The following is a 14,424-nucleotide window of genomic DNA, read 5'->3' as shown; positions in this document are numbered from 1 at the left end:
GATGGGATTTCACAACACGTCCGAACGGCGTCGTGAATTAAGCGATGGATGGATACGTTGGTGAGCCTTTTCCAGTCTTCACATACCAGGGCCTGCAGTGCCAAGGACGGAAGGGAATCAGCCCCGGAGATCGGTTCTGGTAAGTTTTATGTATCGTCGAAGTTAGTCAACAGTTACTTTGTTGTTTTCTTTTTTTCTTTTCTTTTCAGGTGCTGGGCTTCAAGTCGGTTGCGGAAAAAACACCAATAGGTTTTCCGGAGGAGTCAGCCAACTCGTACGAGTTAGAACCAACTCTTGCGAGCACCGTACACGGAAGGTACACTGGACCTAGCTTAGCGTTATACCTGTTGGCGAAGGAGGATTGGCGAAAATTCCGCTTGTAAACCTGCTGGCCGATTTCGTACACTGGAGAAGAAGTTTTTGAACGTAAGTTGTAGTTTTTACTATTTTTCTCGTAGTTTTTTCTTATATTGGTTTTTACTAAATCGCGAATAAATTGATTGGTTCGTAATTGCTGATCTTGTCTATCCAAATCCGAAATTCCTTTCTCGTCTCTATCGATTCGGTGCTCTTCGCCCGAATTCACGATTTCATGTCCGAAGATTACTTTATACGGTGAAAATCCTGTAGCACTATGCGGAGTGCTGTTTAAAGCATGTTCTACTTGCGGTATGCGTGTATCCCATTGTGTTTGATCAGACCTCACATAGGTCCTGATACAAGCATTAATGGTACGGTTAAGTCTTTCCACCGGATTGGATTGACTATGGTGGCGTGGATTCGTCCAGTGACGTACTTTGTATCTGTCGAGAAATGTTTTAAAATATTTAGAAAGAAACGTCGAGGCATTGTCAGAAATTAAGTATTCGGGTGCGGAGTATCGCAGAAACCAATTCTCCTCAAGTAACTTGCACACTTGGGAGGTGGCAATTTTCTTTACGGGTAGAAGAAGACAAAACTTAGAAAAAATATCCATTATAACGAAAAGGTGGGAGTTCCCTTGTTTGCTCCTGGGGAGAGATTGAATGAAATCGATTGCTACCAATTGAAAAGGCTTTGTTGCAACCCTTTGATTCCCCATTGGAGGGTGTTGAGAGCGATTAGTAGGTTTGGATTCTTTACAAATAGAACATTTATCAATATAAGACTTTACATGCTGTGCCATTTTGGGCCAGTAGTAAAGTTTCCTGATTCTGGCGAGCGTTTTCTCGCACCCCTGATGTAATGAATCGTCATGACACTCTGCCAAAATTTGTTCCTGCATGTCGGGAGGGACACAAATTTTCCAGGAGAAATGATAGTCCGTAATGGGTTCTGGGGAGGATATAAATCGTTTCAAGATACCGTTTTCTAGCCTATAATCCTTGTTATTTTCGGGGTTCTTTCTGACTTTAGCAGCCATAGTGAGGTACCAATTAGACAGGCCAGGTGAAGCATTGAGTTCTTCAACAGCACGAGATAGAGCGTCAGGCACCACGTTGTCAGAGCCACGCCGGTGTTTGATCTCCATATCGTACCGTTGAAGTTCAATGCTCCATCTGCACAGTCTCGAAGAGGTCCTCCAACTGCTTCTTAGGATATAAGTAAGAGCAGATGCGTCCGTATAAACGGTAAACTTTGATCCTTCTACATAACACCTGAATTTCTCTATCGATTTAAGAACTGCAAGGGCCTTTTTTTCAGTGGCACAGTATCGTTGTTGAGTAGTTCCCAACTTTTGTGAGAAAAATGCGATAGGTTTTTCGCCATCGTCGTACAGCTGAGTTAACATTCCAGCTATTGCCAAGTCACTAGCATCACAATGAATACAAAATGGTCTGTGAAAGTCAGGGTTCGTTAAAATAGGGGTACTAATTAATAGCTCCTTTATTGTAATGAACGCTCTCTCAGCCAGATCGTTCCATTGGATGAGTTTTGGTTTCCCCTTGAGAAGATCTGTTAGGGGCTGTACAACTGCACTGAAGTTCGCAATGAATCTTCGGTAGTAGTTGCACATCCCTAAAAATCTTCTCACGGCTCGAAGTGACTTGGGCCTTTCGTAGTTAACGATGGATTCGACCCTATCAGGGTTTGGCCGTAATCCATGGTTAGTAAGAATGTAACCCAAGTAACTAACTTCGGAAACACAAAACTTAGACTTGGTAATATTGATTGATAAGTTGGCTACGTTTAATCTTGAGGCTACTTCGCGGAATCGAGTCAGGTGTTCCTCGAATGTGTCGCTTACCACGATGATATCATCGAGGTAAACGAACACAAACGGCTCCAACTCACTGCCGCCAAGTACACTGTCCATTAAACGAGCCAACGTTGCTGGACTGTTAACTATACCGTAGGGCATACGTCGGAATTGGAAAAAGCCGCGACCTAATACAGAAAACGCTGTATATTTTTTTGATTTTGGATGAAGGGGGACTTGTAAGAAGGCTTTTGATAAGTCGATTGTCGAGATAAATTCGCAGGGGCCTAATCGGCTCAAGATTCTGTCGGCATGCGGGAGTAGATACGAATCCCTGACTGTTACTTCGTTGAGTTTGCGGGCATCAGAGTCTTACAGTGCCGTCAGCTTTGTCAATTGGAACCAGTCTTAATGCCCAGTCACTGTAAGATCTTTCAATGATCCCGCAATCCAACATTCGGTTTAGTTCAGCATCAATTTGCGTTTGTCGCTTTGGTGATACCGGAAACGGATTGATTCTTACCGGTGGTTTCTTTTTCGCTTCTTCGGTCAGCTCGATTCGATGACAAATCAATGGGGTGGCGTCAAGTTTGTCGTCAACGGCAATTTTAAATAATTGTTTCACCTCTTCCAATTCTAATAGTTGTTCTCGAGACAACTGTGGTGCTTCCTGTGGACAATCAACTTCTTCAACTAAGGTGGCAAGCAGTGAGGGTACAATCCCAAATGTGTCCCAAAAATCGGAACCAAGTACCAAATTTTGTTTCAGAGAGGGAATGACCAACAAACTCACCATCTTGGTCAAACCGTTGAATGTCACAGGGGCATTCACATAGCCTGAGACTTCTAAACATTGTCCGTTTGCCGTTGCAACATCTAGGGATGTTTTATGGACTTGAAGACGACTGGTTTCGATCACATGTTCGGCACCTGAGCCTAGCACCAAAAATTATCCATTATATTATTTTTGCTAGCACGCTTCTATTTGCGCCACTATCGAGAAGACCAACAATCGGTAAGCCTAATATCAACACTTTGGCAAAAGGGCGACCATCTTTCTTGAAATTTAGGAGCAATTCGTTTACTTCTGTTGGATTTGATTGGACATAATCGGTTGGATTGACCATTTGGTATCCCAATTGGACCAAATCAATGGAATGGTCAGTATTTTCTAAGGGTTTTTCTAGGTTTTGAGAAACTGCCCGAATAGCCAAGATCGTGGTATTAATATAACAAAACAATGATTTTCATTTTTACAACAAACTTCATCGTAATTTCTAAATATTTTTCTACCGATTATAATTGTGAGATTACCATAATTTTAAAAGTCACCGTGAAGTATATAGTTCCTTCAAAATATTTCATTGTTGACATTTCTGTCAGAAGCATGGTATCACAGTACTTTTCTTGTGATTTTTATTGTTACAGTGAACTTTACGGTAAAATCAAAATCCAAACCATACGAATATTGGTAAATCTTAGCTTTTTTGCACATTTTTATTTTTTCGTGTAGTGAAAAATTATTCGCGCTCATAACAAAACAAACCTATTATTGTGAATTTAAATAAAAATTTTAGAAACGTCGCTGGTGAACTTTCAACAAAACACAGACTTCCGACAATCTAGTACTTCATTTTTCTTTGTCGGAAATCTTTCGGAAGTCGGAAGTCCGGACTTCCGAAGTAAAATTTAGTGCTGGCGCTATTATATTCCTTCGAAATTCCGGAATTCCATAGGCTTTATCGATGGTGATCAAGGTTGCGAAATCAAGCTGGCGGATTTGGATAGGAATACAATGCCTTCCACTCCGGTGATAATGGTGAGTACTTTTTTTTTATTGTTTTCATTGATTTGTAGGGCAACTGACCTGATAGAAATTTCTTCCATTCTAGCAGCTGACGAAAACCGTTAAGTTCCCCAGCTCCAGTTTCAGCTGAGACCCGCAGGCAATGGCTGACGTTTAAAGCATCCCATATCGCACGGATTAGTGGCCACGATCCGCCCTTATAATAAAGATGAGCAGGAATCTAGCCGTGTCCCAGGGAATGTTGGAAAACAAGGCTCTAGAACCACCGGTGTTTTGTGCGAATGGTATGATATTGCTGATCCACTCTTTTTTTCTATTTCTGCGATAGCTGATTTGGGCTCCCGTAGGGTACCACTGTAAAAAAAATTACAGTAGTCAAGAAAAAAATGAGCATTGTTCGACATAAGGATTATTTATCGACTGAAATTAAATCGGATGAACAAGCGGAAAACATTGAAAGATGGTTTAATAAAAAGTTGTCAAACAAACATGTATACCAAATATTATTATCGGATTATCTATTGTTTATAAAACAAAAAATTGTGTTTGCCTTGAGCTTGGTCAATCAGCGGTCAAAATCACGGAAAAATGAATAGTAAAATAAAACCTGTTTGCGATGGGGTCAATCAGCGGACAAATTCACGAAAAAAATGAAAACCTGTAGTTGTTTAAATAAGTTTAGAGTTCGACGACACGGTAGCGATCATTCATTGAATGTTGGATTTCGTGCTATGTTTTGCAGTCGGAGTTATCCGTATAAAGTTTAACTGAAAAGCGGTTAGAGTGTAGAAAACCGTCAGATTTTATACTGATTTGACAGATCGCACAAATTTTGCGATGCGAATGGTATTATTTCCTATAATAGATTATTCACCGTACACAACTCCTTTTTTTAACTTCTCATATACGATTTGTTACATTTTAACGACAACATTATTGAATTCGACCAGCATAAAAAGTATCAAAGACGCATTTCTGGCATCAAAAATCTTCGTCATGCCAAATTCATTAATTCTCAGGCTATGGAAAAATGTGTTTTCAATAATGTAGATTGTTTTTTGTTTTGTCTGGGATTTTAAAGCTCGTAATTAATTCAATTTCAATGAATACTAAGAATAATAATATTTCATTCCGATGACTTCATGTTTTGTCCTTTCTTGCAAAATAATTATTTGAAGATTGATTCAAGAATTTACTTCTTAACTTTTCAATGAAATTAGTGAGTAAGAGTGAATTTTTTGACTGTGTTTATTGCTCCGGCTAGTCTACCGCACGGAAGGCTACCGTCGCGCGATTAGAAATTTTCCCAGTAACCGCAATAGTTTTTTAAATGTTTTCGTGACTAGTTTTATTTAACAATTCCATAAGCTTAAATAAAAACAAACGCATGCTAATTAAACTGTATTTTTTTAAATAGAAAATATAAATTTAAAAGAAAAAAACAGCTGAAAACAATAATTCAAACCATAATATTTCACGGTCCTGAAATTATGATGAACTATGAAATAACATTGATTTACATGATCGTTCAACGATTGAAATTCAATGGAAAACAATGAATTCTACAGTTTTGTTGAAAAAAGTGGAAGCTGTAAAAACCATTAACAATATTGTTTTGAGTTTCAACATGTATGGGAAAAAGTGGATTTTTTCATTGTTAAGTTGCTTAACAACCCCCTTTTTTCATGGTAAATTTTGCCAAAACCATAAATTTCACTGTCGAAAACCATGAATTTGACAGTGCATTCAAGGTTTTATGAACCATGGTTCGCATAGTCTCAACCATAAATTTTATGGTTGCGTGAAAATGAAATTCATGGTCATTTCACAATGTTTTTCTATTCGGGTGCTTGCCCTTTCAAGCAGTTTTGCGAAAATTTTTTGAACAAAATGGGCAGTTGTTGGTCTCAAAATTCATGAAACCACATCGATGGCAGAAAACATGTAACAGGCCTTCGCCTGTTACAATTTTTATGGTGATGGCCCTTGAGCCTACAGTTGTAGCAGATACCTTCGGGTAGTGGAGAATATTGGGAAAGTAAAAGTTCCAAACCATCAGGAGTCGATTTTCTTTATACCCTCTTTTATGTTTCATTTCTTCATTTCCGGAGTCAATTTTAGAATTACCATAAAAATAGCGAGACTTTTGATATTTTTCTGATTCGATTCGCGTTTTTGGTTTCGTTCCGGTACAAATTTCATTAACTTGGTTACGCATTCGCGGGTTTTCATCGACCGTTTGAAATTTATACCAAAACGTCGCGTCTAACTGTCGACCAAACGTTTTGAGATCGGCAAGATTGTCAATCTTGGACGCGATTGCGTATCCCCGGTAGTCGGATCGCATGTTTCGAAAGATAATTTGAAATTTTCTTTTCTCCGTGAGACGTTCAGTAAAACCGTTGAAAATTTTGATCATTTCAGTAAGATAGTTTTGAAACTTTTCTTTCGGACCCTGCTTTCTCGCAATTGCGCGCATTTCACTCGCGTGATCGTGATCGGGAGAAAGAAACTCGTTCTTAATTTCGCGGACCAATTGCTTCCATGAAGTAAACTCCTCATTTTCAATCCCGGACATGAACCACGTTTTCGCGGGGCCTCGAAAGAGGTTAACCTTCCTAGGCCGTTCGGGTCAATATGACCCGAAGCAAACTTTAAAATCGTCATAACTCTTTTGAAAAAAATCGGAAAAATATGAAATTTGGAACATATTACTAAAACCACGAGATACATAACCTGTAGAAAAAGCAACTTCCTGTGACCACCGGAAATGCCACAACTGGCAAGCCGAAAAAAAAAGTTACACAAAAGCCGTTCGGGTCAATATGACCCGAGAGTTTGTGCGCGTTCCCCTGATGATATATGTTAACCGATTTTCATGATTTTACATTCATTAGTTAGGAAATTTATTCTAGTTTCTGAATGTATAAAATTTCACTTGATGTAACTTATCCGAACGTCTCGATTCTGCTCCGAATGGAAAAAACCCCGAAAATAATGTCTTCTCAGAATTCCCATATCTTCTCATTGCTTTGACGTATTGAAATTATCTAATAAGTTTTGAAATTGTGAAAAATAAATCTTTTTAAACATATAGAAAAATTGATGGTCATATGGAATTTTCGGTCGCTAGCGTGGAATTTCTGAAAAAAAGCTTCTTTTTATGAACTTTTGCTTTGCAGTGTTGTATCTCATTCTTAACTGAACCGATTTCCAAAATTCAAATTTTATTTTTATTCACGGAGAAAAAAGACGATAGTTGTTCCAATCATTTCAGCTTTTTATACCAATAATCGAAATGCAGTTGATTTTTTCGCATTCAACTACTAATATAATAGATTCAACTACAAACTTCTAATTGTACTTACGCAATCAACTATCAATATAATGCATTCAACTGTATGATTTATTTTATGCATTCAACTATAAATACAATAGATTCAACTACAAACTGCTGATTGACCTTATGCAATCAACTATGAATATAATAGATTCAAGTGTAATGGTATAATTGATTCAATTGTAATGGTATAATTGATTCAACTGTAGATATGATAGATTCAACTACAATTGTATGATTGATTTTAGGCATTCAACTATAAATATAATAGATTCAACTGTAATGGTATAATTGATTAAACTGTAAATATGATAGATGCAACTGTAGTGATATAATTGATTTAATTGTCAATATGATAGATTCAACTACAATTGTATGATTGATTTTAGGCATTCAACTATAAATATAATAGATTCAACTGTAGTGGTATAATTGATTCAACTGTAAATATGATAAATGCAACTGTAGTGGTATAATTGATTCAATTGTAAATATGATAGATTCAACTACAAATGTATAATTGATTCTAAGAATTGAACCGTAGATATAGTAAATAAAACTATATTGTTATGATAGTTATGATATTCACAATTTTTCTTGCCGCCATTTTCGCTCTTGCCGTCGTCGCGTCGTGTGTCCACGTTTGTTTGTACGAGGTTAAAATCAAACTGTGCAATAAATACGGTGATAATTGTGACCGGCTCGAGCCCGGGGCCAAGAAAAGCGAACGCTACATAAGAATCGACAATCAGGGTCGATATGATATCACCCAAAATATCGAACATTTGCGAAAAGTGATCAAAACCTTCGGAGGAGGAACGGGTTTTGCTGCTGCTCGGTTTCAAAGCTAAGAAACTCAATTATACCTGCGGAAACCACTCCATGGGTGGGTGAATCGCGGTAGGATGAATGATAGAAAGCGCTGTAAAATTCAAACCAAACAGTGGCCCCTGAAAAATGACCGAAAACTGCTGACGGAAGCGAACAATAAAATGCTTAATTGTATCCGGCTGGTAAGTTTAATAATGCTATAATTTCAATTAATTTTAAAACCCAGATATTTCTTTAAGATCTTTAATCTATTTGATCATGGGAACCAAAATGTTATTAATAAGTGTTACTTGTAACTATCAATAAACAAAAAATCATTCTGGCTGCTTTCAGATCCGGGTCCGGTCCAGCCACCATATGACACGTCATCGTCTGACTTCCAAATTCAACAACCAACTGTTAGCGGTTGCGGATTATTGCTCGTTCCATCAGTTAGCACTACCATTGAACGTCCAGCTGCAATCTGTTGAACCCGATTGTCATTTCGAAGTTCGATTTGATTCAGGATGTGGTGAAAACTTTGCTCCAAAAACGTTCCGAGCTTGATTCGTTGCATGAATAAAAAAAGAAAATGCGGACAAGTTTGTTGTATTAGCCATAGAGCATAGCATTGAGTCACTAAAACAGTTTTTGATGGTGCATAAAAGCGGAAAAGTTTAAACAGGTACTGCTTAATAACGTTTATTTTTATTTATAATAATTAAAGACTTAAGTTTGTTTAAACACAAAAATGGAAAATTAGTTTAAAAATATATAATGTTCATATTCTTTTGCTCGCTTTCATTTCGGAACCTAGAATAAAGGTTCTGAGTCATCTGAAATAATTAAAACCTCCGAAACTACCTTTTTCCTAATTGTATATATGAATTAAATCAAATGAAATTAACTTTTAATTCTATAATACACTATAATTGAAACAACTATAGATATAATTGAATCAACTGTTTTTGTATAGTTGAATTAACTATATATATAATAGAATCAATCATACGATTATAGTTGAAACTATCATATTTATGGTTGAATGAAGAAATTCAATCATACATATGTAGTTGAATCTATGATATTTATATTTGAGTGCACAAAATCAATCATATCAATAAAGTTGAATCTATTATATGTATTTTTAAACACAAAAAAACAAACCGATAGTCTATCGTACACAGTAAACGAAAATTACCGAATTCGGTAATTTTTTTACCGAAATCCTAACATGTGGAGTTCGTTAAACTGTTCGGTAATTTTTTCATGACCGAGAAGTGACAGCTGTCAAAAATTACGGACCTTTTTCGGTAAAAATAACCAAAACTCGGCTGATCATGTGTCAAAATATTGACAGTTGTTAACATGACAGCTCGTTATATTACCGAACAACCGGTATTGTTGAACCGAAATGTCTTTAATTATTACCGAAAGGCCGGTAATGTTTAACCGATATACTATACAAGCTAGTTAATATGTACCGAATAACCGGTAGAGTTTACCGAAATACCTAAAATTATTACCGAAAAACCTGTAATTACTATCGAAATATCTAGAAATTTTACCGAAATACCGTAATTTTTTTACCGAAAAGCTGTAAAAGCTCGGTAATATTTACCGAACAACCGACATATTTTACCGAAATTCTTGTAAATATTACCGAACTACTGGTAAGTTTCGCCGAAAAATTTGAAAATCTAAGTGAAATTTACCGACTTGTCGGTAAAATTTACCAAATTGTCGGTAAAATTTACCGAAATACCTGCAATAATTACCGAAAAACCGGTATTTTCTACCGAGTTAACTGAAAAAGTTCCGGAAATTTACCGAAAAATCTGTATTTTTTACCGAATTTGTTGTAGTTGTTACCGAAATGCCGGTAATATTTACCGAAAACAGTAAACTTTTCGGTAATGTTAATCAATTTATTGGCTTTATCGGTGAAGGTTATGCATGTTCTATAAGTAAGCGCATATCAAGATCATGGAAATTATAGATGGATAAAAAGTAAAAATAAATGAAAAGACGTTGAAAATGAGAGAGTTGAATTTTATATAGAAGCCTTTCCAGCCCACGTCATAAATTTGTTTGACACCGATCAACTATCTTGAAGGGGTTCTATCAGATACAGTTGACCCTACCACCCCAAAGAAGTTCACAAAGTGTTAAGTTTCTCTCAGCAAGTGTAGCTGGCCGTGAGAACGAATATTCGTTGATGACATGTTATGAAAATACTTCTGAATAAAATTCTACTCGCACATTTTCAAAGTCTTTTGAATTTTTCTAATTTTGTATCGCGTCTATAATTTTCATATTCTTGAAATGTTCTTAATACAAGAACATAACTTTTATCGATAAAGTCGATAAATTGATTAATATATCCAAAAAATTTACAGTTTTCGGTGAATACTACCTGTATTTCAGTAATAATTATAAAAAAATCCGTAAAAACTACTGTGCGTTAATATGAAACAATAAAACTTATAGATATGTTTATGAATAAACACTTGTCTTTATTTAAGATGGCTGTTAAATTATTCATTAATTTTAACTTTATTATTACATTATAACGCTCAATGGAAAATGCAATCTAAATTCAATTCTGATGAACGCAGGTGGGAATCAAATACTTTAACAATTTAATATTCTAAATACGTTTATTTGTATTTGAAGTTGAAATAAATTGACCATGACATAATAATATCAATTACTGCTTTTTATTGGCCAACTTAATAAGAATTTTATTTTTCTTAAATTTCTTATTTGGAAAAAAATCAAATTTGAACGACTAATCAGGTAAATTTTCTAATTTGAACGACTTAAAATTAGTTATTAGTTAAAATTAGTAGCATGCTACTCGCAATACAGATCGAATACATTTTAAATTTCAACGTTGCATTCGGTTGACGAACGAAGAAAAAAAAATATTCCGGAAACGAGTCTTTAGCCTGGGTGAAGTCGTTGGTGGTCGATTGGCCGCTCAGATTCTCGGTGCGAACCTTGCCCGATTTCAGCACAGTCTGTACAGCCTCGAAAACCACCTGGTCCTCGGCGAAGGCGTGACGTGTATTCTGTAAGATGAAAGACAACGTGAAACATTTCTTAAAACTTATTCAAGTAAACTAAATTTGTTTCGAGGATTTAAAGCGAAAAAATCAAATAAAGTACACAAGGGCAAGTGCAAACGGTTAGTTCAACTTTCATATGCCCTCGGAAATCTTTAGAAGTTCTCAGCTATAGTTCGTTGCATCATAAAACTAGTTTTTAACACTACTGTTGAACAAAAAAAATCAAAAATTATGGCAAAAAGAACCCGCACTTTAAAAAAAAAAAAAGTTTGCCCGTTCCCCGTTGATGGGGGCAAATTATTATTATTATTATTATGATTTATTTGAGACCTTTTAACCACCCGGGTCATTCGGGTCTATTTGATGGGGGCAAAGTTTTTCAGAAAATTCAGCTAGCTCTTGTGAAGTTTATATTGTAGTATGCCAGCAATGCCAGTATGAGCGATTAAATAAAAAAAAAACAAGAAATTCCAATCGTGACTCATTCTTCTCCACTTACCGGTTCAAAAAAGGCATGATCCGGTTCTAGTCACGTCTATAAACCATGTGATCATTTAACCGTCAGTCTATAGTATCTATCATCAATCTTCGGATAGGTATTTGGTCTGAAACAATCGTCGGATAACATTAACATTGCACCTAAGGTTAAGTTTACTTAAAAAAACAACTCACCACATATCTTTCACCCTCGGTGTTCAAACAGCGTCGTTTCAAGTGTGAACCCGGAATGTTTGCAGTTGAGATGACTTCGCAGCAAGGGAGCATCGAACTGCGAATTTTCTGCCGACTACCAGCCGAATTGACTTCCAGTGGCAACGATTGCATTTGCTGCTGCATCTGTTGTGCTTAGACGTGCATTTGTATTTGCTGATGTACCAACTGCTGGGCTTACAATGGATTCTGAATCGACATTCCCATGCCTGGTCTGCGTTCATTACACTCGCGCCGTCCTCCGAATGTGTTGGTGCCGTTGACTACTGGAACCTGCGTGCGATGGCTTGGGTTTTCTGTGTTATCAGCCGAGGCGTCATGGAAACCTTACCGTCGACGATGTCTTTCGTCAAGCTAGGATCCCTTGAACGGGCACTTGAACTGGCCATGTATAAGCTGCAACAACTAAGCATCAATAAGCGTTAGGAAAAAAACACAAGTTATTAACACTAAGACTTACCTTATTATCGGAGAAATCGGAATGTAGCCGCCGTATCAGGATTGGAAGGATTGTCCGGTGAACTGACTAATAGGCTGTACAATTCCCTGTAGCTGCTGCTGGTGTTGCTGTTAGTGCTGTGCCACCCATTTAATCCGAGGAACCGCTATGTTTATAAATGCCGAGATTTTATTATTTATTCGTTTATATGTTCGCTATGGGAAGGCTAAAACCAACCAATACGGCCTGCCTTGATGCTTCGGTGTTGCTGATAGCATATAAAATTTTAGGGCAGCGTTTTGGTGGAAAGGCCAAAGATAATTTTTTTTGTCACAACCATCATCACCAATGAAAAAAAAAAAAACTATGAGTCAACTTATTTCAATCTGTAGAATTTTTTTGTGAAGATATTACCCAAAAATATCCACGCGTTTCTGAGATATTTGGATTTAAGTTAGTTTTGATTTATAACATCATTATGGTATTAGCTGCGATAGACATTGATTACATGCTCGAAATCTACCTCTTTCTAAAAACTATTGATCTCCGTTTATAACTACTACTTTCTTTTTCACTTTATCTAAATCTGTGGATACTTTAAAATGTAATTACACAAACCAGACATTGGCTCTTTGAAACCTACGGTACGAGCCGTTTCAAATAAATGAATTGTAAAAAAAAAAAAAAAAACATCATTATGCATGGCTGGGGCATGTGATGACATTCCGATGGAACAGTAGATAGTACTGTTGCTGTTGGAAAAAGGGTTGATTCGGATGTTGTTGATTATGGGTTGATTATGACGCGAGTAATAGCATATTTTTAAAGGATCTGGATGAGCTAGTTTTGGAAATTATTCCGACTGGACCAGAACCAGCTAAGTTGATTATTACAGCGCAAAATAAAAACGATGAAGTACCGTGCAATTACTGCGCCATCATCAATGGAATTATTACCTTCATCTCCGCCTTATTCTCTACCCTGATTTGGGAACTTGGTTTCAATTTTCATCCGGTAAGTTAAAGTTACACCACTTCCGGATTATTCTACAAAGTTTGAAGAGAATTTTTCCACTAAAAGGAAGCAGCAATCGGATTAAAACGGATTTCAACTTTAATAGAAAAGAAACTTCAACAAGAGGGCATTGGAAAAACACTTATCTCTTGCAAGGCCAAAAAGTTCTAAAGTGAATAATATTGTTCTTAAAAACTCACCTCCTGCTCAAGTTCTGATTATGCTTTTCGGCGTTGTGTTTGGCGTCCTCGGAATTAATCAGATCCTCCCGCAGGATTTGGAGTTCCATTTCCACATGTTTCCGCTTTACCTGGCAGTGGTCGTAGTCGCCACACACGGCCGCGCGAGCCAATCCTCTCGCAGCCTTCTCCTTTGCCAGTTTCCGTGTTTTCGTTCTGCTGCTGCTGGGATTCCAATGACTGCCGACTGCCGATGAACAGCACCATCTCTCAGCCGTCATTCCATTTTTCATACGAGTCACCTACAGAACCGTAAAGTACACTAGAGCTGGATAATTTCCGCCGGAATCTTTGCTGTTTGTTTCTAGGTTTACTTTTCCTATACTTAATTTTCTCATCATCTCTATTAACGAAACACCTGAAAACAATAAATTCTTCTTCTTCCTTCTACTTGAACTGCTTGCAGCATCGATGATCGCCGCGGCAGTTCTGGATTAAGGGCCAGTAACTTAGACTATATGCCCTAAAACAATAAATTGATGTTTATAAAACGTCAGCAAAACAACCATAACAGGAAGATGAATATCCTTCGAGAAAAAAATCAAAACAGCTAAATGGTCAATTTGCCATTGGGGACAAATTCCGAGATAATGTCAAACTATTCTTACCATTATTGCAAATGGATCTTTTCGATTGTTTCCCAGCTACCAGCGTTGTGGATGTTTGGCCGCTGGTTTCTCCGTCTCACTGTGTGGATTGTGACGCAGGAAAAATTCAAAATTTCGACCGATGTGGATGTTCAGATAAAACGCCATTTTATACTTTCACCGCACGTCGAAACGCGAGACAATTGCTAGAGTGAGATAGGACACTC

At 37.0% G+C, this 14,424-nt stretch overlaps 2 protein-coding genes across 9 annotated transcripts in view; both read right to left on the bottom strand.

Annotated features, from left to right (window-relative positions):
• The window catches only part of LOC129748042 (uncharacterized), a 160,071-nt gene that overhangs the window by 53,407 nt on the left and 92,240 nt on the right, over positions 1-14,424 (bottom strand). The gene's annotated exons all lie outside the window — the stretch shown is intronic.
• LOC129748134 (uncharacterized) lies at positions 10,762-13,510 on the bottom strand. 4 transcript variants are annotated; one of them, XR_008737658.1, is made up of 5 exons: positions 12,595-13,510; positions 12,379-12,523; positions 11,880-12,323; positions 11,707-11,812; positions 10,762-11,210 (listed from the first exon to the last, which is right to left on the bottom strand). XR_008737658.1 is itself a non-coding variant. In XM_055742636.1 (3 exons), exons 2-3 carry the CDS (start codon positions 12,042-12,044, stop codon positions 10,965-10,967), a joined length of 411 nt encoding a protein of 136 aa, XP_055598611.1. In that variant the 5' UTR covers positions 12,045-12,323; positions 12,379-13,510; the 3' UTR covers positions 10,762-10,964. The 4 variants fall into 4 exon arrangements, 1 of the variants encoding a protein (XP_055598611.1); XR_008737657.1 differs by having other exon boundaries at positions 12,379-12,625; positions 12,772-13,510; XR_008737656.1 differs by having other exon boundaries at positions 12,379-13,510.

Source organism: Uranotaenia lowii, chromosome 1 (genome assembly GCF_029784155.1).
Source record: "Uranotaenia lowii strain MFRU-FL chromosome 1, ASM2978415v1, whole genome shotgun sequence".
Lineage (NCBI taxonomy): Eukaryota > Metazoa > Arthropoda > Insecta > Diptera > Culicidae > Uranotaenia > Uranotaenia lowii.
Note: the sequence above shows the minus strand (reverse complement) of the source record. Positions and strands in the feature narration are given on the sequence as shown.